Here is a 26,249-nt window from a genome sequence, read left to right on the forward strand (position 1 = left end):
ATCTGCACTGAATCAAGACAAAGTTTTACCAGTACCCCCTTCCAATTTTAACCATCCTTCAGTGGTAACTATTTAACTTCCAACAGCATGATTTTTTTGCTGATTTATACTTTATGAAACCATATTCTCTTTTGTGTCTGGCATCTTCCACTCAGTAAGCAGAATCTTTCTTATATTTATATCGTATATATTTCTAATTGTCACAAAATTAGGAAAGACTTACGGACAATATAGAAATATATTGGAGGTAAGGAGGGTGAAATTGGTTTAAAATGGAAAGATTAATCTTTTTTTTGCAGCTAAAGGCCACTCACACATTTATGGTGTCAAGCCACTAAATACCTTTTGTGGGTTTTCTTACAATATCTTTTGCCGTAGTTCTGGTAGTTTGGCAATATCACTTCAGCCAAATGCCAAAGACATTTGGAATTCTCTTAAGTTATAGTCTCTCTTGTCCTTCCTTTTATTAGAAGGAGAGTGGAGACAAAGAACTAAATATCTTTCTGACCTGAAGTTTTTAATCAGAAGATTTAGGTGTTAACAGACTAATCTTTTCAGTGATGCTTCTTAATACCTTCTCTGAGCTTACTGGTGACCCAGTTTTCAACAAGGCTTTACCCAGTTTGTTTTTTTGTTTTTAATTTTGGAAAGCTTACATTGAGGGGTTTCTAATTCCACACACTGTGTGTATTTGGGTACCATTTACCTTTTTTTATGTTTGTATATCTTTTTTAAAGATCTGAGAGTCTGCCAGGAGGGATGCAGATTGCCCACATTTGTCCCAGGATCTTTCTTTCTGGAGGCCTTTTCTGTTTATAATGGTTTAGTAGCTCTAGATTGTTGGTAGAGGCTTCCATGCATAATGATGAAGACTTAAGGAATCAAATTCCATAGGTAATTGCCCACCAAGGATTTGTTGGCTTCAAAGCTTCTCTAATTTATTTATCTTTTTACACTCGTGGACTTAATTTTACCATATTTTAAAGATTGTGCTCTTGGTGTGGCCTTAGCTTATTGATAGGTAATTTGTATTTCACTTGCTTTTGCCTCTACACATTGTTTTTCTACCATAAAAGTAATTGTGTACATACCATGTTTGTGTTTGAGGACGTTACGTGTTATTCACAGTTCTGTCTTTTCTGTTTGACAGATAAGAACATTTGGGGAGAATATCATAACCATTGATTTCATTTACAAATTGATTTAGAATTAAGTACCTTGTAAATGAAACTGAGTTAAATTCATGATTTGGTTTATGATCCTTCCCTTTATTTGAGGCCTTCTTGATGAAGCTGTGTTTTAAAGGGAGATAGTGGTGTACTCAAACGTAGATAACAGTGGATTATTTTGCAGATTGCTTATAACATTTTAGGGTGCAAAATGAAGCATTTTGAAAGACAGGTTACTTTTTTAGTATTTGCATATATAATACTGTCAAGATTGTGATTCCTTATTTTCATAAGTCTTGGTTCTTCATGATTAAAATACAGACATACATATATGTATATATGAGTGTATCTGAAATAATCCTCTTTTGTAGGTAAGCAGTCATATAGATTGAGGCCTGTCCATCTCCAAAGACAGCTTCCTCAAACCTCACACTATGTCAGATATTACTTATTTGTTTGTGTTTTCACATACAGATATTTTACTTATCTGAAATTTACTTTTCTATGTGTTTTGTGGAAAGAGGTCTTGCTTTATTTTGTCCCCTGGATTTTGTATATGTGGTGACATATATACACACAATAATACACTTGGCATTTGTTAAAATTTCTGTTTTTCTGAACTGAGATGCTTCTTTTGTCAAGTACAACATTTCTGTAGATTTCTAAATCTTTTTCTTTCTTTTCTATTATGTTACACTGACTTAGTAGCCTGAAGAAGCAGTGTGACACAGTGGTTAAGATTGGGGACTCTGGAGCCAGATTTGCATTGGTTCCCTGGCTCTGACACTTGTTTTTTGTGTGGACTTGGACAACACATTTGATATTTCTCTCTCAGTATGCCCATCTGTAAAATGGGGATAATAGTATCTATCATAAGGTTGTTATGAAGAATAAATGGGTTAGTGTGTGTTTGTGTGTGTGCATATATAAATCACTTAGAAAAGTGCTTTCAGGCTGAGTGTGGTGGCTCACAGTTGTAATTCCAGCACTCTGGGAGGCTGAGGCCAAAGGATAGCTTGACCCCAGGACTTTGAGAACAACCTGGGCAACACAGTGAGACCTCCGTCTCTACAAAAAATAACTAGCTGGGTGTGGTAGCACACACCTATAGTCCCAGCTACTCCAGAGGCTGAGGCAGGAGGATCACTTGAGTTCAGTAGTTCAAGGTTACAGTGAGCTATGATCACACCACTGCACTCCAGTCTGGGCAACAGAGCAAGACTGTGTCTCTAATAATAGTAATAATAATGGAGAAGTGCTTTCATATAGTGAGCAAGATGTTGGATATTTATTTGAAGATTTTGGGACCTGGTCATTACCATTGTTTTACACAAACACAATCAATGGATAATGTAATTGTTTGAATAAGTTTGAGCACTTAATGCATATAAGACTTTGTTCTGTATTCAGTGTGACAACCAGATAAATGATAGCTCTGCGTGGACTACCTACCACCAGTGTTCCATCGACCACACTTGGAAACCACAGTTGAAGGGCAAATATTTTAACAATCCTACTTAAATTTTAACAGATGTTGTCTAGGCTGATATAATTCCACTGTCTTTATAAGTAGGAGAAGGAATTAGTGTATGTAGAGTGTTAATTCTGCCAGTGATTTGATTTGGAAACAACAGGTATATCAGATAGGAGCTTTTCTGTTGTCTCCTCCTAGATCTGTCTCTTGCTTCTGTAATTTAATTTTCGTATGCTAGTAAGGACCCATGTCTGCACACATGTGGGAGTATGTGTGTGTGTGTGTTTTGAGACCAGGCTAGAATCAAAGTTACTCAGCCTCTGAATGCTTTTAACATGATGATGACAACCCTGTAGAGGAGAGGGTTGAGTGTAATGGTACCATATTGGTTGATGCCAGCACAGCATCTGGGAAAACAGGGAAGGTGGATTCATTGTTTTCATAGATGCTGATGGTTTATTGACGATTAGATGCAGGAAATGTTGCCTTTAACTTAGTATCTTTCTATCCTAATAATAGCTTTTCATTACTATTAATTACTATGTACCAGACGTGATTCAAAGCACTTTACATGTATTAACTCATTAAATTCCCCCCCCCCCCCATATACCCAATTTACATATTAGGACACCAAAGCATGGCGAGGTTATCTGAGCTGTGCAAGGTTATTTTGTTAAATGTTGGAGCTGGGGTTTAAATGCAAGTAGCCTGATGTCAAGGCCTGTGTTTCTAGGTTTGATATGTATTTGAATCTAGGCAGAAAAAGACCGAAAGCAGATTGACATCCATTTGTATTTTATATATATATGAAGGTCACTTTTTAAAAACTTTTTATTGTGAAGTGCGATATGATAGAGGAGTCCATAAAGCGTATGTGTACAATTTAAAGGACAATTAAAGCATATAAAGCACATCCGTATAACTACCAGCCTGGTTAGGAAAAGAGAATATTCCTATATACCTTGGACATCCCCAGAGTACTGCATCCATTCTCCTCTCTCCACCCAGAGATAACTACTATCTGGCAGAGATAACTACTATCTGGATTTTTCTAACATTTATTCATTGCTTTCCTTTGTGGTTTTATCTATATAGACACATTTTATATATGTATATACATCATGCATAGATGTATACATGTATCGTGCCAGTGTATATATAATGTATTTTTCTGTGATTTGCTTTTTCTATTCAATGTTATGCTTATAAGATTCAGCTGAGTTGTGTAGCTGTAATTCATTCATTTTCCCTGCTGTAGAGCATTGCATGCTATGAATATGGTACAGTTTACTTATTTGGTTTATTGTTGATGGACTTGGGTGTGTGGTTTCAGTTTTTTGCTGCTGTCAACATTCTTATGCATGCCACCTGGGTATAAATGCCAGGGATACTCTAGGGCTGTGTTCCCCAAACTTTACCATAAAGCCTGTTTAAATGTGGATCCCTGACCCTAGCCCTGATAGTCTGATTCAGTAAGCCCACAGTAGAGCCTGAGAATTTGCCTGTCTGGCAGACTCCCAGGTGATGGAACACTGTTCTGCTCTTGGATGTGTACCAAGAAGTAGAATTGCTAGATTGCAAGGTATGCATGTTTTCATCATTACTAGCTAATGCAAGATGATGTTTTCCATACTGGTCTACCAGCACTGTGTGCATAGTTTCCCCCTAATTTTAGGATACTCATTGTAGTTAAACCTCAACATTTTAAAAAATCTGGTGGACTGCATAATAATGTCTCATTTTGGCTTAAATTTGAAATCTGGTTTCTGATGAGAGTTTTTCTGTGTATTTTGACATTTTGGTTTGCTTCGAAGTGTCTGTATGAACACTAGCCTGTTGGATGAAGTTCGTAACTTGTCCGTATCTTGGCCTTGCTGTGTGTTGCTCATTCTCTTCACCTAACATTTTCAGTCATGGCTTATGTAGGTGTGTTTTGAAGCATTGAGAACCTTCTAGATAGCCAACACAGGGGATTAATATTTACTGAGTGCTTACTATGAGCCAGGCCAAGCACTTGACCTGCATTTTCATATAATCCTCACATCAATCCTCTGCAATAGGTAGACGTTATTATCATTATCCATCTTACAGATGTCTGAACAGAGATTGGCTGAACCCACTCACCTGAAGGCACACTGCTGTGAGGTGGCCGGCCAGGGCTTTAACAGTGCTTTACTTTCCTGATAACAACTTGGCCAGTTCCTTGAAAGTCTGCAAAAGAATGGACCCAGTGGGAGCAAGATTAGTCTGTTCTGGACTTTGAAGGATTGTTGCCTAAAAGAGGATTTGGACTTTAGAATGAGGATTTAAAACATCTCAGTTTCATGGAGCAAACTCAGCTTAAGAATGGGAAAATCTAACAGATTGAGCCAGATGCAGGATAGGCTACCAAAGAAGCAGGCGGTTTCTGCCGCTGGGCATGCAGCTTCTTGGTGGTGACTCGGAGATGCAAGTGTCTCATGAGCTGTTGATAGTTCTTTCTGTGAATCACTCTCTTTCTCCTGGCCTCACTCCACCTTGGCCCAGTTCTGTACTCACCCAGCAATCTAAGGGCACATGTGACTTTCTGTTCCAAGCAATTGTGCTCCCCTAAATACATGAAGGGTCTTGGTTGAGTGCCTCAAACTCAGCACAGAGACATCCTAGTGGGCCTGAGGCCCTGCTGGCAGTTTAACAGTGTTATTTGGACCGACTTCTTTTTGATCGTTTAGCCTTGGCCTTTGAGTATTCAGTAAGATTGAGACTTTGTAGATAATTTTGTTGTCTTTGAAGGGACCTAAGCAATAATGCTCCTTATCTATTTCAGTTCTGGACAAATAAGACAAAAGAATCAGTAGATAGAGAACCAAAATTACAACATTTATTACTGATAAAGACAAGGTTAGAGAATGTGGCTTAAATCTTTCACATCTCAGATTTAGTTACCCTTGGCCTCCCATCTTTGACAGTGCTCCCATCTGTCGAAGCTTATAGACCTATAGCTTAACAATATTTGCATGACATAGGTGGCGTGGCTCTGACAGAAAAAAAAGGTGATGAAGAGCCTGGGCTCTGTATGCCTACTCATTTTATCTAAGTTGGCCAAAGCTCCCACTACATGGAAGTAGAGGATGAGGGTTACACTCTGACGGTCCCCAAATTTTGGATTGACTATGGAGCTCATGTTCTTAGTCATCAAGGGTGTGCTTATTCCAAAATGTGGCAACTCCCCTCAGAGGGCGAGATGGGCATCTTGTCAGGACAGACTTATTCCCAACTTCTTGAAGTCTTGGAAGATTTTTTTTTTTTTTTTTTTTTTGAGACTGGATTTCACTCTGTCACCCAGGCTGGAGTGCAGTGATGCAGTCTTGGCTCACTGCATGCTCCTCCTCCCGGGTTCACACTATTTTCCTGCCTCAGCCTCCCAAGTAGCTGGGACTACAGGTGTGCGCCAACATGCCCAGCTAATTTTTGTATTTTTTGGTAGAGATGGGGTTTCACCGTGTTGGCCAGGCTGGTCTCGAACTCCTGACCTTAGGTGATCTGCCTGCCTTGGCCTCCCAAAGTGCTGGGATTACAGGCGTGACCACTGAGCCCGGCCAGCTTTACTTTTTAAAGAGTTCCCAAACCAAATGATGATCACAGCAATAGTCTTAACAGTTTTCAAAGTTAGAAAGCAAACCAGGCTCTGCTCCTGGAAGAATCATCCAGGCGAAATTGTTTCTCAGTGTTCCAAAGAGCACAGTAGAGAGCTCGTGGTATGTGAGGGATGGACTGATAGCGGGCAGAGAAAACATTCTTCATTTTAACCTTTCCTGGATGCTGGTCAGTCTAAGCCTCTTGTCTGTAATCTGAAGGCTTTGAACTAAACAAAGTTGAAAGGGGGAAGTGGAAACATAAAGATACTGAATATGCTGTATGAGAAAAAAGGCACCTCAAGAAAGACAAGGACCATCGGACATTTCTGAACCTTGTGCTAGGTGACAGTATCTCAGATGCCAGCTTTCTGAAAGAAAACCCGGTATGCGTGAGGTACCCCAAATGGTAAATAGGAAGTGCTAAACAACCTCCCACTGGGAGCCTCTCCCCAGTTGGGTTTTGGTTTGCAGCCAGCCTGTTCAAACCTCCTTTCCCTTTGAGACTTTCCCTTCGTGTCCCTTGGATCTGACAGCCCAGTGTTATCACCACGTTGGGTTTGGTCTGGTGGTTGACTGGTGGAACAGGTGTTTTCAGACTCAGGCCCCACTGGCTCTTTCTCTGCCATTTACTATGGAGTTGCTTTGGCCAAAGAAGGCTGCGTCAAGGGAAGATTTCTTGTTCACTTGTAAAGACCATCCAGACCACTTGGTGGAGGCTGACCCTTGAGCCAGTGGTCGAGCTGTCAGAATCCACGCTGTCCCCACCTTGCCCCATTGAGACCCTTGCTAGTGTTCTTGAACTCAGTGTTATTAAAAAATAACAAACATTGCTCATTGACTAGTCTTTAGGCAGTAGATGTCGAAATAATCCTCTTTTTATGCCCCTCAGCTTGTTCAAGCTGAGGCCCCTCAGCACTTCCAGAGTCCTGAACTACCTTAGACCATTGCCAAGGCCAAATTGCGGCAGCCTTCACCCAAATTGTGGCATCCCTCACCCAAATTGTTCACCATTGGGCTAAGGTCACTATGCATCCTGCCTCTTTTCTATTCTAGGATCCTTGGCCTATAGTCTTTCCTGAGGTCCTGCTGTTTTTTTTTTTTTTTTTTTTTTTTTTTTTTTTTTTTTTTTTTTTTTTTTTCTTGAGGCGCTACCTCTTAAACAGCTATCATTTTCCTGGAGATAAGCTACCCTAAGTGGTGGTCAAGCATCAAGGTCAAAATACCCTGTGGTTTAGGAATTTAAGCCTTTTGATGTTAAAAGCCACCTCTCCAACTATAAAAACCAGCCACCCTACACAATCAAGGCTGTAAACCACCAAGTTAAAAAAAAAAAGTGCAGGGGGCCAGGTGCGATGGCTCACGCCTGTAATCCCAGCACTTTGGGAGGCTGAGGTGGGTGGATCACCTGAGGTCAGGAGTTGGAGACCAGCCTGGCCAACATGGCGAAACCCTGTCTCTACTAAAAATACAAAAATTAGCTGGGCGTGGTGGAGGACATCTGTAGTCCCAGCTACTTAGGAGGCTGAGGCAGGAGAATTGCTTGAGCCGGGGAGGCGAAGGTTGCAGTGAGCTGAGATTATACCACTGCACTCCAGCCTGGGTGACAGAGTGAGACTGCCTTTCAAAAAAAAAAAAAATTCCAGGTCCTGAGTAAAGCACCCTTTTCCCACTGCCAGAAGCCCAGGTTCCTCCATGAGTATTTTCTTCCCCTACATTGGACTCCTTTTTTATTTCTCAAGATCCCCAGATAGTTCACCAAGTGCTGAAGTCTTTGAAAGGGTCCAGTAAATAGGACCTGTCCTCCCTGTCTTGAATTCTGAACCGAGGGAAATGTAAGCCAGAAGAATCAGAAGATACGAAAGGAAAATACCACCGTAGTCCTGATAAGCACTAGGCTGGCAGGCGTGGCCTTCATCTATTGGCATGTCCCCCTTACACTGAATCCCAGAATTTCAAAGACATGCCCGCTTCCTTCCACTGCCAGATTGCTGCAGGGAATCTGTGAACTCCCAGCATGGAAAATGAGATCACCAAGCTAGTTTTCTGTGGACCTGTGACTCCCAGATGGGCGGAGTAGGGGACAGGGTTGGGCACCAGCTGCTCAGATTATTCTTTCAAATGCAGGCTTCGGGTAAGTTTGGTCCATCCCTCTCTCTTTAGCATAACATTTTACAAACTTTTTAGTCTCAGGACTCTTTTACATGCTTAAAAAATTATTGAGTTCTTCAATGAGTTTTTCTATTGTAGAGAATATCTATTGCTGTTTACCATAGAGAATTTAAACTGAAAAAATTATATATTTATTTATTTAAAATATTAAACCAGTTGTATGTGTAACATAAATAACAATTTTTATGAAAAATTACTGTATTTTCCAAAAGAGAAAAACAAGATTAGTGGGAAGAGTAGCATTGTGCCTTTACATTTTGCAGTGTCTTTAATGTCTGGCTCAATAAGAAGATAGCTGGCTTTTCATATCTGCTTCTGAATTTTCTCTGTTAAGGTATCACACATAACATAGCCTCTGGAAAACTTCACTTTACACTTGTGAGATAATGAGAGTGAAAAGGGCAAATATGTTGTAATATTATGGAAGTGGATTTGATTTTGGATCCCCTGGGAGGGTCGTGGGAACTCCTAGGAGTCCACTCCTCGGACCATATTTTAAGAATTGCCATTCAGGGTAAGACTGACTGGGCAGTGGAAAGCACTGGGACTGTGAGAGTTAGCAGAGCACCTTCCCATAGAAAGAAGCATCAGGAAGGGAAGAAGCATTTCCTCTATGGGTTACACTGTGAAACTATCCAGATGCCAAACTTCAGTCACCCAAGATATCCATGGGTGGACAATGCTTGTCCTTCGCCCTTGAGTTGAAACTGGAACTGACGATATTAGCTCTGTAACCTCTCAGCCTGCAGGGCTTGGAGATTTATTTCTTTATTGCTTGATCTATTAGAACACCACTGGATGGGGTGCTGCTTCCAGAATAAGTTCAGGAAAGGCTTTGAACTCTGGCGTTATGCCTCCTTTCACTGCAATGCATTTCTGGAAGCTGTGCCTTGAATGTTGTTTTCTCACAAGAATAATGCTATAATTGGGTTGTGTTTATCTTATCAGGGACTCAGAATTACATAAATCATCACTATGGCCAGCTACTCAAATTAAATCAGAGTTATGGGGACTGTAAACATCTGTAACCATTTTTAAAAAGTGAAACCATGCTCCAGGTTTTATCAAATGGGCCTAATTGTACATGAAAAGGGGACTCCAGAGCAAATAAAGTGTATAAAGAGTTCATTATAGACTATAATTATTCCTTCATCAATATCACCTCTGAAAATTAACATACTAGCCGTGATAGCTATTGACTGATAACTTTCCATGTATACTTTTAGAAGAGTTTGGGCTGGGGGGTGTGAGGCCTTGATTTGGAGGACTTAAAACAAAATGTTTAAAAAAGTTTTCCCTGAAGTCTTTTTTTTTCCTAAATTTTTCCGTAGTGAACAGAAACATTGAAATTGTTTTATTAGCATATATCACATATCATATGTGAGAATCATGTTTTAGGAGAAAGTTTATTATGGCGGCAGGCAGATTTTTAACTTAGTCTCAATTCATGTAGGACAATTTCCAGCCCTTAGCCAGTTAGGTACTATGTGTCAATGTATGTGAGTGCTTCCTAATGGAAGTTGTAGTGGTTGGGTTAAGGGTAATCCCCAAGGCCTTTTGATGCCGGTTTGAATAGTGTCCCTAAATTGACTAACTAAATGACTTAGGGCAGTTTTCTTTAAGTTAGTTTCCTTGCCTGCAAAATGGCAGTACTAACAGCATCTACCTCATAGGGTTATTGTGAGGACTATTTAAGATGTACTGCATGGAAAGCATTGTAGCATGCTTTTTGGCACATATTAAGCACTCAGTAAATATTTGCAGTCACTGATATTGAGTGTATTTAGTTGAATGAATTTCCAAGTTCATTATAAACACAGTCTAATGCCAAGTGCTATACTGTTTGATAACATTTTGAGTATAAGCGTGTTGCAGTCTCTGCTGAGTGTAATGAGTTGACGGGACAGAATCAATCTGAGCCATGATTGGCCATCTCTCCTGGAATGCCACAGGGACTTCTGGAACTTTTCCTGACAGTTTAATTGCACAGCTGCCTGGGCCATTATCTAATGATAGTATTAGCTTTTTACCTGCCAATTAAATCAGTAGGTACATTGTTACTACCTGTTACATTAAGCATCCACTTCATGGTAAGCTCCTATCTTTTGAGACTCTACTCAAGGAAGCCTGGAAGCCTAGGAAGCCTCTTCTCACTTGAGCAGAGGAGATTTGAGATTTCACAGAGGTCTATGTGGATGTCACTCGATGTATGTTTTCATATTGTCTTAAGGCTTGATAGGTTCTACTCCTGGGAAGGTGACATTCTATACCACAGTTTGTATGCAGACCTAGATTTTGACCCAGATTTTTGTCCATCAAACTCTTGTATTGTGGTGCTGCCTTTTAGCTAAGAGTTCAGTTTCAACAGTTTGCAGGTTCCTGTGCCAGCATCAATGCTATTTTTGCCTATTCTGTTTGTCTTTACTTGATTAAAAGAAATGACAATGAGAAAACTAAAAATACTGATACTAGAGATACTCAAGGACACATCCTAATAAGATAATTAAAATAAAGATGAAAATTACTAGGCGGTCAGATGGGGCAAATGTGTGGCCTCAGTGTGGTATTCATTGAACCTAAGCTGGTCTAGAGCACATGATGAAGGCAAGAAAGAGTTAAAAAAAAAACCCATGCAAGACAAGATCATCTCCTTCCAGAATGGTACTTGACAAAACAAAAATATTGCAGCTGTTCAGGGTTACACTTCTGCACGTTTTAAGCATTTTTGCAGGGATGTGAAATTCAAAGTGCCATCAGTGGCATTACTGACACAGAGAAAATCTTGAAGAGTGGCAGTAGCTCTTGAATAATCTTCTTAACATAGCCCCCAACATCATGGATGGAATCCTGTGAGATGTCAAGAATCTGGCAACTGTAATTGGTGAGAAATTGGATTAAAAAATAAAAAATTAGTCACGCCGAATGTTCTTGAACAGTTTCATTACTCTATCACCATGTACTCAACTAACCATGTTAACAGTGTCTTCATTAACTGTTTATGTTCGCTTATGTCATTTGGAAGACATAACCGCATAATAAAAGTATTACCATAGTTGTCACCCTCCCTGTACTGCGGCTCCATCCCCCAACCCACAAATCACATACCATGAAGGGAATTCCACTTGTGCGTCTTTTGTCCTTGTTTGTGAGTGAATTGTCCGTTTTTTTGCAGGCTTGATTTCTTTATGGTATTCCTTCTTCATAAAATAATTTAAAAATATTTCTCAGTTACTTACAGAACAGAGATAAAAGTCTCCACAATCAAAACAATACCAGCATCATAATAGCTAACCCTTGTCCTGTGGTGAATCACGTATTGTTTTTTAAGCCCTTTGTATTCACAACAATCCTAAAGACGTGTAGTTTAGCTATTATTATTACAGAGGAGGAAGCTGAAGCACAGATGAGGTTACATGGCTTGCCAAGGTCACACAGGTAGTAGATGGTGGAGGCTGGATTTAAACCTGAGCAGGTTTGCTGCAGAGTTCTCAGTCTTAACCCAGTCCCACCCATTATTGCCCTTATTTCCACAAGGAATCAAGGGAGCAAACATAACGCGAAAGAAGGCCTCAGCTTTGTTGACTGCATTTGGTAATCTCCCAAACAATAATGTAATTGTTACAAGATTGTGACCATGGAATCTCTGATAGGGAAAAAGTAAGAGATCAGTGTTTTAATCTGACATCCAATGGATTACATTTAAGAGTTTATGATAACTAACTTAGTCCAGATTTTGGTTAGGCAGTCTTCAGAGCCAGAAAGAAAAGTTATGATTTCCTTAGGTTTAGGCTGCTTTCGGAGGTGAAATTTTTAGCCAGTAATAAATGATCTTAATGAGGAAGAGAATGAGGAGGCAAGGCAACTGAAGTCTGTCCATGGTGATTCCACATGGAATATTTAAGAGCTTGGATTTAGGAGTGACTTGGAGGAAATTGGAAAGCAGATCGAGTGACCAAGGATGACTATGAAAAAGAATAATGGGAACGGGAACCAAAAAGAGTAGTGTACTCAGCTTTAAAGCTCACAGCATTGAGACCGTGGAAGAATTTGAACAAGAACAAAAACAACGTCCCTGCGAGTGCAGAACCGGAACAGAGAGACTGATACTCACAGGCAAGCAGAACTCCTCAACTCTTATTACACTTCTGTCCTCTCTAGACAAGGAGGTCGATCTTCAGCCTGGGAAGAGTAGAGCAAATACTTGTAAGAGGAAATTGAAACTCAAGATAGGTGAGCTGATTGTGCAAGAGCACAGAGCGGCACTAAATGAGTTCAGATCCTCTGACCAGCGTGAATTTCGTGCTGGTGGGCCGAGAGGACTTGCTGACTGCTTGTCATCCTTGAGGAATTGTGCAGAAGAGGAGAATTGCTAAAGGACTGGGGATGGGGTAATGCTCTGTTCAAAGCAAAACAAATTCAAAATCAAGAAGGTGTAGTTTTCAGAATAAAGAGAAGAGAGCATGGGATTAAGAACAGAAAAATCGTGGTTTCGTTACTCCTTCTTGTTGTTGCTAAGCTATTGGGTTTGAAGACTAGGGTCAAAAGGTAGCTGTGCTGTTTTGAGAACGTTCAGAAAGATTTCCAGAGGTAAAGATAAGGGCTGGATGTGTGGCCACCACTTGCAGCACAGGCACTTGTTAAATACACAGATTTATCCATCACGCGAGTCTGTTTTAATGAGTCTTGGGCTAGGACCCAAGAATCTGTATTTTAAACAAATGTCCCAGATTGCTTGCTATGTTGAGTAAGTTTGAGACCTACCGGCCTGTATGGCAGATGTACCATGAGTTGGATTCATGTTGCCCCAATAGTATTAATACTGTGATGACAAATAACTAAGACATTGAATAACCATGTGCCAGACACTATCCTAAGTGCTTTACACATATTAACTCATTTAATCCTCTCATCTGCCCTGTGAGTTGGTGCTATCTTTAGTACACTTGTTGTACAGATGGGGAACTGTTTCTTCTCAGAGGTCTGGCAGATAGTATCCGTGGGACTGGGATTTGAAGCCAGGCAGTCTGACCTGTTGGGAGTTCATGCTGCAGTCACTCTGCTCTTCTTAAGAGCTCAGGGCTTAGGGCCCCGGGGGGTTGGGGGGTGTTGCCCCTGGGCAAATTTCCCCAAACCATGTCTGGGCGTGTGACATACCCTGTTTTTAGCATCTAAGTAGCATCTATTTGAAGACTTTGGGGTATCTCATTAGACTTTCTTGATACATAAAGCTGGAAGGAATGACTAAAGCCAGCTGGAATTATTAATTTATTGAGACCAAATTTTGGAAGGTTAAATATAAGTTGCTCCCCCTAAGGACCCAAAATCAGCAGCAAAGATAATAGAAGAGGAAGCCATAACTTAACAAGTTGCCTGGGAAAAAAAGATCAGAGTGGTTTTGGTGGACTACAAGCTCAACATAAATCACCAGGGGCTTTGTTCTGCTGTACCTTTTGCCTGGAATGCCCTTTTCCACTTCCCCCCTCTTTCTCCTGGCAAATTTTTAATCATCTTTAAAGTCAGAGCCTAAATGTCACTTCAGCTATGGAGTCTTCCTTGACTTCCACAGACAGATTTATCATCCCATTCTTTCTGCTTCTTTAGCACTTTGTTCGTGACGTTATAGTTTTGCGATTATTTTTCCTACTTGTGGCACCTGTGTTCACAGCCACTCAGCTGGAAACATGAGGGAAGGCATCATTTCCTCCCCTCCCTCCCCCAGTGAGTCCCTGCCTCAGAAGGCCCTATCGATCTTAACTATCTTGGTATTGACAAAATCTGCCCCTTTTTCATTCCTTGCAGCCCCTGCCCTGACTCAGGTCTGTGTCCTAGCTTGTCTCCCAGTTGTCACTTGTCATCCCCTATCACACACACATTTCCCACAAAACTATCAGAGAATTCTCTGTCAGATGCATTCGGTCTGTGCTTAAAATCTGTCCCTGGCTCCCCCAGCCAACAGGATAACCCCAAGCCCCCAACCATTTGTGATATAACCCTGTCTAACTCTCCGGCCTCAACTTTTGACATCCTGCCTTGCTTCTTGGACTCCAGCGACACTGAACTCATTGTTATTCCCCAGGCAATATGCTGTTTCTTGCTGCCTTATTTTAGTTCAAGCAGTGACTGCCTAGGATGGCTTTCCTGCCACCCTCTAGCGCCTTGCTACTCCAGCTCTCTGCTTGGGAAGCCCCCAGATTCCCTGCCCTGGGCTTTGCTCATATCCTCTGCATATCTTAACCTCCCACATGAAGTCTTGAGCTCCTTAAGGGCAGGGGCTGTATCTTGTTTTCTGTTTCCAGTGGCAAATGAACACTCAGTACATGTTTCTTGAAAGATTGTATTGTAATTATTTGTTGTGCTTGGAAAGACTACAGAGTTTGAATCCTGCCTCTTTCTCTCTTGGATGTGAGGTCTTGGGTATTTCATTGTACCTCTGTGTGAGAATCTATTTGCTCATTAGCAAAATGCAGATAGTTTAACGCCCTCTTAAGGCGTCTATTGTGAGAATTAAGTGAGATAACAATGTGATACAAAACTTAACACACTATTCCAGGGATCTGCAAACTACACTCCTGCTGCCATTATTTTTGTCTGGCCAAGAATATTTTTTACATTTTCAAATGCTTTTTAGCAAGAAAAAGAAGAAGACTTATCTTTCAAGACTTGAAAATGGAATGAAATTCAAATTTCAGGGTACATGAAGTTTTATTAGAATGAACACAGCCATGTTCATTTATATACTGATTGTCTATGACTGCTTTTGCACAATAGCAGCAGATTGAGTAGTTTCAGCAGAGATCCTGTGGACTACAAAGCCTGAAATACTTAGTTTACTCTTTACAGAAAAAGCTTGCCAACCCATGCACCATTCAAATATTAGGGAAATATATGTTATTCACAACCTCCTCCTCATACCCACAGATAACTTGTTGAGGGTAGGATTCCTCCTTCTCCTCTTGGAAGTTCCAGAATTTCATCCTAGGCCTGGCAGAGTGATGACTTTATGTGGGAGTAAGCCTCAGGGGCTGGGTTTTGGCTTTCTGGGATGCAGGATGTTCCAAGAGTGATGAGGCTACTTGAGCAGACAGTGATCTTCATACGGATAGGAGTGTTAATGGGTAGGTAGATGCCTCTTTTTCATGTGTTGCTGTAGAAAAGGTTTTCTTAACCTTGGCTTTGTTGACATTTTGAGCTTGGCACTCCTTTGTTAGGGATGCTGTACTGTGTGTTGTATAATGGTTAGTGACTTCCCTGCTCTACGTATTTTATAATGAAAAAGAGAAAATACCAGAAGCCAACTGAGAGCCAGTAGCCACTAGTAGCCGGTAGCACCTCCTCGCGGTTTTGACAGCTAAAAATGTGTCTGCACATTGACAGATGTCCCCTGGGGAGCAAAATTGTCCCTTATTGAGAGCTACTGTTGTAGAACATTCAGGCATTAGCTATGGGTTAGACCAGAGAACCTCCAATGCCCGACAAGGATTACCACCACAGTGCAGTCAGCCCCCCTGAGGGGATTCTGCTCATCAGCTCTTGGTCTCCTGCAGTCTCATATCTGGTATCAGCCACAGCCTTGTAGGGTTGCAGGGAGAATTGAATAAGATACTGATTCACCAGCACAGTGCTTGGTGCAAAGTAAGCCTCCACTATGTCCAGTTGGGAGCTTGTATTCATTTGAGTGCTTCCTGTTTGTTTTTTGAACTTGGTGACTTTGCTACTTTTTGACTGAAAGTTAAGAGAGGAAATAAATAGGAAGAATATATATTTTAATAATTTTATGGAGGTTGTTTTTAAGAAAATACATTATAGATTAGTATTGTGGATCCAGGATTATATTATTTTGTGGATCCGTTTTGTCTTGAGGAAGAAGAATTTAGAAAAGTTTCAGCTATTTAAGATGAATATGAAATTATTGAAAGTATGACATGACTTCCATGGATATTTAATATTAGTAGTCAGTATTTGTTAGAGATGTGCTTTAAAAACATTTATTCAATAATTCTCATGGCCAACCTGGCTGGTCGGTACCCTTTTTTACATGAGGAAAATGAGCATGGAGACGTTTAGTAAGGGCCAGCACATTGAGGACAGAAGGTCCCTTTTCTGAAATAAGGCAGAGAACAAAACACAGAGGTGAACATTCACTGTCTTCCTGACAGCTTCGATGTGGCCCTGAAGTCCTATTTCTGTGGGTTTGGACCAGGAACTTGGTGCCGCTGATTCTCCTACCTTAGGGCAGATCCACTGGGAAACAAGATTGAATAAAAGCTTACGGTTTTCCTCTAGTCTTGAGACTTCCTTGATCTCTGAGTTCTTACCCACAAACCCACGTACTCTACTACCCTGAATGCCCCCATTTGAAATGTGACCCCCGTCTGCTCCGTGCCTTCCATCGCTGGCTTCTGGCCACTGCGTTTCTGGGCTCTTGCCTGACCTGTCCTGGGCTAGCACCTACCATGCCTCACTGCTCTTAGAAGTCTGGGCTAGAAGGGTGAAGAGGCAGACCCCTAACATGTTGGTGGGACACAGGTTTACAACACATTTGTCCATTTTATATGGCAAACTGGGGAGTTCCCTGTGTTTGTTTGGGTTAGCTAAAAGCAAAAGCTTTCCTTCACTCAGTGCCTGCACTGTGCCCGGCATGGACAGTATCTGGATGTTTACACGCGTCAAGTGTCAGACTGTCTCCCAGTGTCCCAAACTTGATGGGTGTCGGAAGCCTCACTTCTTATTTCCCAATTGGTTTCTGATATTTTCTCTTTTTCATTATGAAATATGTAGAGCAGATAGTTTGTGAGGTGAATACTGTAATTTGTAGCTATGTGTCTATGCAGATCTTTACATTTTACCTGGTTTCCTTCAGTCTTTTTGAAAGAAATGAATTATTACAGATAAAATTGAAGCCACTTGTACAATCTTTCCTGATGCCTTTCCTAGTTTTCCTTCCCCTGGGGTAACCACTCTCCTAAATTTCATGTTTATCACTATGCTGTTTTCCTTTTCTTCTTACATAAGTATGTGTTCAAAACATTATGTTATCTTTTGTGTTTAAATTTTATGTAAGTGGAATCATCAGTCATGATTTCTACTTTTTTTTTTTTTTGCAAGATTTTATACTTCACTGTGCCTTGTCTTCAGTCTGAATTTGGGATGTCACACAAATGGGTTTCTGAACTTACTGTATAGTCATCATTATGTTGATTTATAATTAAATTTATATCTTAATCATACATGGAACTTAAAGAAACTGACTTTTTGTTTTGTTTTAGTTTGCCTCTGAGATGTAGCCCTTTGGATAAATGTAGTTCCAGTTCTTCCATTTTAATGTTGTTTTCTTCTTTTGGCTTTGTGATGATGTGTTAGTCCATTCTCCTTTTGATGGATGTGTACAGAATCTCTGCTATTACAGTCATGTTTCAGTGGACATTCCTGCATATGTCAACTGGAGCACTCATGTGGGGTAATATTTCCCTAGGAATAGGAAGGATATATCCACATTCATCTTTACTAGAGTTTGCCAAAATATATGCCAAGGTGGCTGTACCAGCTTCCACTCACACCTTTTTAGAGGACTGGTTCTTCTTTATTCTTCATTTGATACAGCCCTTTCTTGCACATAACAGACTTAAAACTGCTTACTCATTTGATGGGCCTGAACTAGTATCTCACTGTTGCTCCTAATAATTTTTTGAGAATAAATACTGTGATATTTAATACCGTTTAAATTTATTTCTTATTTTCTTGGATTTGAAAAGAACAGTTTATTAGATTGGTCTAGATTTTTGCAACATTAGTATTTGCAAAATTTCACATGCATAATTCAGGTAGTCATTTAATTATGAAGCTGCACTGCATTGCTTCATCCAGACAGTTGTTCTGAGATCTCTCTGTTTCTGGGACTTCCCTTCTTCTTCCTCTCAATTTCTGGTTCTCACTAGGGTGGACTGTCCCTAATGCTATCGCTGCTGTCCCTGTGGCCACTGGAATCCCTTCATTGGGTAGCCTCATTCTACTCATCCTTCCTCTGTATTTGAATCCCAATTAGTACATGGTAGAGTTTCCTATAATTAATGCAGATGCTACAGGAGCTCTGCTGAGGGCTAACTGTCCTCCAATTGTGTCACTAGGGCTGAAAGAAGTAGGGAAACTAACTTGGAGGGTTAGCTAGACAGTAGTAGGTATGACTGAGTTTTAAGCACACTGAGTAAATTAACTGTGCATATGATGATATAGAAAACGACAGATACTTGGTTACTTTCTAATTTTAAGTGTAAAAACATGGTATCATTGTCCTTCAAATTATAGAAATAAATATATAGTTTTGGTTTTACTTGGTATAAAATATTATCTGTCTCACTGTTGTAAGTATATTATAATTTTATTTTTAAATGAACATGGCATCTTGAAACCAGCTTTATAGAAAATTAGCTAAAAATATAAAAATCTGATACTTGAATGCATACATTTTTCATGAAAACTTAAGTTAGTGATGGTGATTTGTGGAGCCCAAAGACTATTTGGCTGTCCCCCAAACCCCACGCCCACTTGATAGTTCTTCAGTCACAATGAGCATTTTAATGGAAATGTTCAGTCCTTAGAAGAACCTAGAATGTGTATTATTTCACTTTTACTGGACTAGACAAATGGGATTTGTTTCTTCTACTCCAGTTATCAAAATGATTAACCCTTTGCCCTCTACATTCTAATTGTAAGCACTTGGAAACAAAAGGGTTGTTTGTTCAAGATAGTTGAAAAAATGAGGCTTTATGCCAAGTGGAATGTTTCTCAGTTGAAGGAGGTAGCAATCATTGCACACATTTTTTTTTTTTTTTCTTGTGTTGCAGGCGTCTGTAGAGGCTTCTGGTGAAATCGCATTATGCAAGACTGGATTTCCTGAAGATGTTTACAGTGCAGTCTTATCGAAGGATGTGCATGAAGGACAGCCTCTTCTCAATGGTACTATCTCAAAAGATATATTTATACATGCAGTGTCCATGCTCATGAAACAAATTAGCCATTAAAAAAGCCTAAATCATTTCTACTGTATAACAAGTATGAATTTTTCACAATCACTATGATGAGACTGTAGGGACTTTATTTTAGGATTACAGAAGAGCTCATGAATCTCTTATATACGTAATTAGAAGGCTCCTGATCTCTTGAAATCTTCAGATTTCTTCCATTTTTAATTTACAGAGAAACCGTTACGTAACTGATTATTACCATTTTTGCGTATACATTTTCTTTAAAGAATAATATTTTGAAGAATAATTACAAAACATCTAGTTCTAATGGCTTTAAAATTTACAGCAAAAAATTACTTAGTATTTTGAATTAAAGAAAAGAAATTATAATATTTTGTTAGATAAAATGTGAAGCTTTAATATGTAGCTGAATTACATTGAATGAATTTAACATGTAAAGTCTCAGTGCAAGAGTATGAAATTCATATTTTTGTTATGACATTGTTTATAGCAATTACTAGAAAGCTAATTTAGTTGTAGCATATGTGAATTTCAAATATAGTCTCATTTCCCATTTAAATATGGATCAAGTTCATTATAGTTATCATATGGAAACTCTTGCCAATAAGTCTAGATAAAATCTGAAATAAAACCTAAGTATCAAAAGGAAAATTGAAAGCCCTTTCCTTTAGCTCTAATTGAAAGCAAATAAAATTTTGGTTAGTAGTATTTTCATGGACTTATTTATTATTATGCAAAATGTCATTGAAATGTGAAAGCAAGAAGAATTGATTAGTAAGTTGTATTTAAATTTTAATTCCCCACAAATCTTGCATATCTCTGAGGCTGTTTTAGAGAGCTGCTTTTAGAAAATCTGTGTAACCTCAACTAATTAATTTACACAGAGCTCTACCACACAGCCTTAATTGAAGTGTCTCCACAGCACCGACAAACCTTAGTGGTATAGTACTTAAGAATACCATAGACAGAGGACTTTGAAATGTAAATGGCCTCTTAGCTACTAACGTTCTTGGGTGCAGGTTACATTTTATTTTAATTTCTATTTAAATTAGGATTTGCTCCCACCTATGCTGTCTTTCTGAAGTTGATTTTTAATTTTTTTAAGGCATTCTCTTGTCCCTGCCTCATTACATGGTATTTTAATGGGTGAATGTTTGAGTTAGTCTGTCTCAACACTGAATTGCTATCTCATCTGGTGGGTAATGGAAGTTTAATTTAAATCCGTGTACAGCCTTTCTTTAACTTAATATGACTTTTGGAGTTCTTCTGTGTGTATGCCATTTTCTTTAAATCTTTAAATTATTACTTGGCACCCTAGAACTTGTATGACCTGTAAATGTGTGTAAAATATATTGATATGATTCTGTAGAATAATTCAGACAGATAATAAAAAGTGGAATTTGTTGCATTTCTGCAGCATATTTTTGAGATTCATTTTTAAATGGGTAATTTCATTTTCTAAAAGCTTATAATTTATTGTTTATGAGTAAACACATGGTGTGTCACTAGCAGCCATTGATTTAAGATTAATTACTTTGGCGCGTTGAATAGTTTTGAAAATGATAGCTTGTTTTCACATTATTGGATAATGCTGGTGACAGGAGAAATTGGACATAGCTTTTTGCCAGTGTCTTTTTAGGATTACTGGAAACAGGATTTTTGCTAAAGTTGTAAATGTGAAAGATTGAAAATATTTTTTACTTTGTGCTCTAGCCATCAGTGAGGAAAGTATGTATAATAGTCTCTGGTAGATTTTTACAGTTTTGGTATATCCACTTGTTCCCAATTTTAGGTTTTAGCCATTTTTTTTAAACAGTTTTTCACATGACACCATTACTTTTTTCTTTATCATTCTCAGAATATGTTAAAGGATACCAGCATCTTAAAGCTTGAAACATACTGTTTAAAATATTGATTAGTAGAAAAAAACAACTTTTTGGAAGGAAGAAAATTTACACAGGCTTTTGTGGAACATCAGCATTTCTGTTCAACACAAGCGTGTTATCTCCAGTTAATGTTTCTTCTGGAGAATTGCTACTTAGATAATTATGGGTTTTTACCTTTTACATCTTTTTGGAGTTTTTATTAGAAGGATAATCCAATGCCATAGCTATACACTGAAGCCAAATACCACACCATAATTATATCTACGAATTCTGTGTACTGCAGTAAATGCATGTACTATGTATTTGCCACAGCTGCAAGGGATATATTGCCAGGCCAACCAGAGTGATGACTTTTGCCATGATTTTGTTGCCTATAGTGTTTAAGGAAAGCAGTAATTGTACATAAGAGGTGTGTGACAGTTTTCCAAGGCATTCACCTCATAGCATGTTCTACCATATATTGGCGACTTTAGAGTCCAAGACCCTGTTGGAATCGTAACTTCTAACTCTGGATGCTTCCTTTAAGTTCCCAGTGATGGCATCTGGGGACAGGATGACAATGGCTCACCAATATGTACAATATACATTCATAGGATACATCTGACACACTAGACTTTGTATACAAGTTTAATATGTTGGTGTATTGGTACCATGAACGCTGATGATTTTTCCAACAATTAACATAATCTTTGCGAAAATGCTTGAAGAACATTGAATGTAAGGTAGAGACGTAAGTTGGTGTTTGTCATGTTAGAAAATTATATAGAAGAAGTATGAAATGTACAAACTGGACTGTGGTTTAAAGAGCATTCTCTCCTCCCCATTTCCCTTTTATTTTTTGTTAGTATAATGAATTTTACCAAAATAACAAACTCAAAGAACTAACTGTACAGCTTCCATTTATCTTCTAGTTTTTAACCGTGTGTTTTTTGTGAAATCATAAAAAGGGTGTTCTGTGATCAACCTTTACATTTTATGTAATATCACATGAATACATCCACTCTTTGAAGATAGTTCTGTATTTTAAAAAATGGCTATATAGGCCTTTGTCCCATTTTGTTAGCAAAACCAGATTCTGCTTAACTGTGCCTCTATTTTTGAACATACAGGTTGTTTCTAATTTTCCTCTCATATATAGTGCTGCTATGGAGATTCTTTTTAGAGAACTTTGATTTTTCTTTAGGGATTTTTTTGGGGGGATTTGTGTTCAAAAGTAGAATTACTAGGTCAAAAGGAATGTAGAGTTTGGCAGTATCTTTTTTCTTTGCATTTTGTAGCGTTCTTCATTACAAGGCTTGTATGTTAGTTCTTTTCAACATCCTCATCACCATTTAATTTCATAATGTATTGTCATTTTGCTCTTTCCCTTCTGGCGAAAATCATTCCTTTTATATCCCGTGGCATATATATGTTTGCCTTTATAAATTAGGATCAATTTTAGTATGTTTAGGCAGTCATTTTTACTTTGCGTTTTTCTATTCTGTTTTAAAAGCATTTATGGCCAAACTCTTCATTTTAAAAATAAGCAAATTAGAGCTCAGAGATCATAGGCTTTTCCCATGATTATATAGCTGTTTTTTTTTTAATTTTACTTTAAGTTCTGGGACACGTGCAGAATGTGCAGGTTTGTTACGTAGATATACATGTGCCATGGTGGTTTGCTGCATCTATCAACCTGTCATCGATGTTTTAAGTCCTGTATGCATTAGGTATTTGTCCTAATACTCTGCCTCCCCTTGCCCTCCACCCCTCGACAGTTCCTGGTGTGTGTTGTTCCCCTCCCTGTGTCCATGTGTTCTCATTTTTCAACTCCCATTTATGAGTGAGAACTTTCAGTGTTTGGTTTTCTGTTCCTGTGTTAGTTTGCTGAGAATAATGGCTTCCAGCTTCATCCATGTCCCTGCAAAGGACATGATCTCATTCTTTTTTATGGCTGCATAGTATTTCGTGGTGTATATGTGATTATATAGTTCTTTAGATTGTTAGCAGCAGATCTGGAATTAGAACCCAGGTTTCCTGATTGCTAATTTAGTTCTGATGATGGTGATGATAAAAAACTATTATGGTATAACAAAGAGAAGGGATCCAGCCTAAATATCCAGGTGTCTTGTGGCCACTTTATTTTAGAGCAGGTCTTTATTCCCCATTTACCACCATGACTTGTGTGTTAACTAGATATGTTTGGGAATTGGGGAATATGTTAAGCAACTCCTTATAATTAAAAAGCATCTTTCAATTATTGTCACGGTTAGTATTTTGTACACACCTGTTTACAAGCAGAACAACCTGGGGCTTTTGAAGATATGTAGTCCTTAATATAACTTACACTCCACTGACTAGGAAAAAAAAAAACCTCTTGCGGTAACATATTTCTTGAAAATAAAATAACTGCAATCATACATTTTCATTTTGTCACTAGCAGTGTATCTAACAGTATAAAATAACAACCACACTGTGACATTGCAGAGAGGATCCTGGGCTGTTTTTAGTGTGGATGTCAAGAGTGATATTCTGTGTGTTTTGCATTGGTGGTCTGCATGCTTAGATATTTCTCTAAGTAAACTCCTCTGAATCTGGTCAACATAAATAGCAACCTGCAATTACCATGAATATTTTCAGTAATCCATTCATGCTCACCATCTCTGGGCAGCACATGATGATTATTTTCAACTAGATGGAATTTGATTTAGATTAGTGTGCTTACTGATTGAGGCTTGGCTACATTAACATGGTCAGAGGAAGCTGCAGTATGGTATCTTAAGATAACAGAACTGAAGTACTTTGTATTAGTTTAGTAGGACTATACAATTGTACAACTCTTCTATTTTTTAATAATACCAGTACTTTTGTATGATGTCTTACTAAATTGGGAAAGAGACTTGAATTATCTGTTAATGAATGCATGGCTTTTGTTTTTATGTATATTTTTATTTTGAAACATCTTTTTTATCAAATGTGTAAATATTTTAAAATATTTGTAAGGTAGGTTTATAAACATCTTGTTAATCAAGCCGGCCAGGCCCTTGCACTTTATGATTTCCAATTGATTGTGGAAAATGGTACCAAGACAGCGATTGTTCTCTTGGATATTGATGATAAACTCTAAGGAGGAAAAAATGAAATGTCATCCTGTACATTCTCAGGGGCGGAGGACATTTTTTTAAACATTGGGGTATTTTTTCTTTGTTTTTAAAAAATAATTGAATATATGATAAGATCAGTAAAAGAACCAAGAACTTTCCATCCTTCTTGTTTTTTTTTTCTTCTATTTCAATCCTTATTTTCATTGTAATCATTTAGGCTTATTTAATACTTGGGATTTTTTATATCCCTTTTGATGTATTTTAGGTCTAGTTTTCTTAATGCAGTGCAGCAAACTAAGATAAGCCAGTTTGGGTGGTCACTTTTGTATAAAGTCCTTTTGTAGTTCTTCGTAGCCTTCAGTAATTTGGACTAGCTGAGATCTCCTCCCTCACAAACTTGGAACGAGGAGATATGTGTTAAAGAAAGCAAGTCACAGCTCCACATCTATCATGCATGCATACAGACATATTAGCAAGCAGACACCCAAATGGTTTAAAACCTGTCATTTTAAGATCACAGAGGCCTTTACTCTTTATCCTTTTAGGCTTTCTCTAGTAAACGTCTAGTAGGAAGTAGAAAAGCAACTCAATAAATAAGTAAAATATACTGAATGATAGATGGTGATAAATGCTGTGGAGAAAAATAAAGCAGAGAAGGGAAATAGGGAGAATGTGTGCCTTTGCATTTAAATAGGATGGTTGGAGCAAATGTCACTGCATAGGATACCATTGAGTAAGAACTGATGTTGGTGATGGTTCAAGGATGTTGGTGATGGTTCAAGGGCCTTACATACTAAGGGGAGAAGCATTACAAAGAGAGCTAACAGCAAATGCAAGAGTCCTGAGGCAGAAGTGTGTCTGAGGTCAGACGAGGTCAGATAAGTCGTGGGCCACTTTGTGTGGGGCTTTGACTATGAGGAGCTAATGATCTATTGGAAGCTTTCAGTAGAGGCAAAACGTGATCTGACTTTCAAAACAGGATCATTCTGGCTGTTGTGTTGAGGAAAGAGCAAAATGACAAGAGAGGAAGGGGAGACCAGGTAGGAGGCTAGTAATAATCTGATGAGAGAAGGTGGTGTGGATCAGGGTGGTAGCGGTGGAATTAGAAGAAGGGATTAGATTCTGAACTTTAAAAAATAAGAATTTATTGAAGTGAAATTCATATAACATAAAAATAACCATTTTAATGTGAACAGTATAGTGGCACTTAGTACATTCACAGTGTTGAGCAACCATTCCTCTATCTAGTTCTAAAATGCTTCCATCACTTCAAAGTAAAAAAGAGAAAACACTCTAGTCATTAAGCATTTACCTTCTGATTTCCCTTCCCTGTAGCCCCATAAACGTTTTGCGTCTGACTTCTTTCATTTAGCATAATATTTTGGAGTTTGTTCATATACTAGCTTGTATTAGTACCTGTTCCTTTTCACTGCTAAATGTATTCCATTGTGTATGTATCTGCATACTTTTCCGAGTTCCTGTTTTCTCTTCTTTGGAGTATATACCTGGAAGTAGAAGTGAGGTATTACATATTAATTTTTTCTTTAACTTTTTGAGCAACTGTCAAATTGTTTTCCACAGCATGTGAACCATTTTGCATTCCCACTAGCAGTGTACAAGGATTCCAGTTTCTCCACATACTTATCAACACTTGTTATCTTATTTTACATTTATTTTGATTGTATCCTAGTAGATGTGAAGTGGTACCTCATTGTGGTTTGATTTGCATTAATGACTAACGATGTTTCATACATATATATATATACATATATATATAGGCACATATATATATCTTGTTTGGAGAACTGTCTATTCAAATTATTTGTCAGCTTTTTAAATTGAGTTGTTTACCTTTGTGTTTTTGAGTCG

At 38.6% G+C, this 26,249-nt stretch overlaps 1 protein-coding gene across 1 annotated transcript in view; it reads left to right on the top strand.

The window, feature by feature from the left end:
* Positions 1 to 26,249, top strand: part of CDH2 (cadherin 2) — a 232,339-nt gene that overhangs the window by 10,042 nt on the left and 196,048 nt on the right. Inside the window, exon 2 of the mRNA XM_030810618.1 lies at positions 19,271 to 19,382. Within this exon, the coding sequence (XP_030666478.1) occupies positions 19,271 to 19,382 (112 nt within the window). The remainder of the gene's footprint in view (positions 1 to 19,270; positions 19,383 to 26,249) is intronic.

This window comes from Nomascus leucogenys, chromosome 4 (genome assembly GCF_006542625.1).
Source record: "Nomascus leucogenys isolate Asia chromosome 4, Asia_NLE_v1, whole genome shotgun sequence".
NCBI classification, from domain to species: domain Eukaryota; kingdom Metazoa; phylum Chordata; class Mammalia; order Primates; family Hylobatidae; genus Nomascus; species Nomascus leucogenys.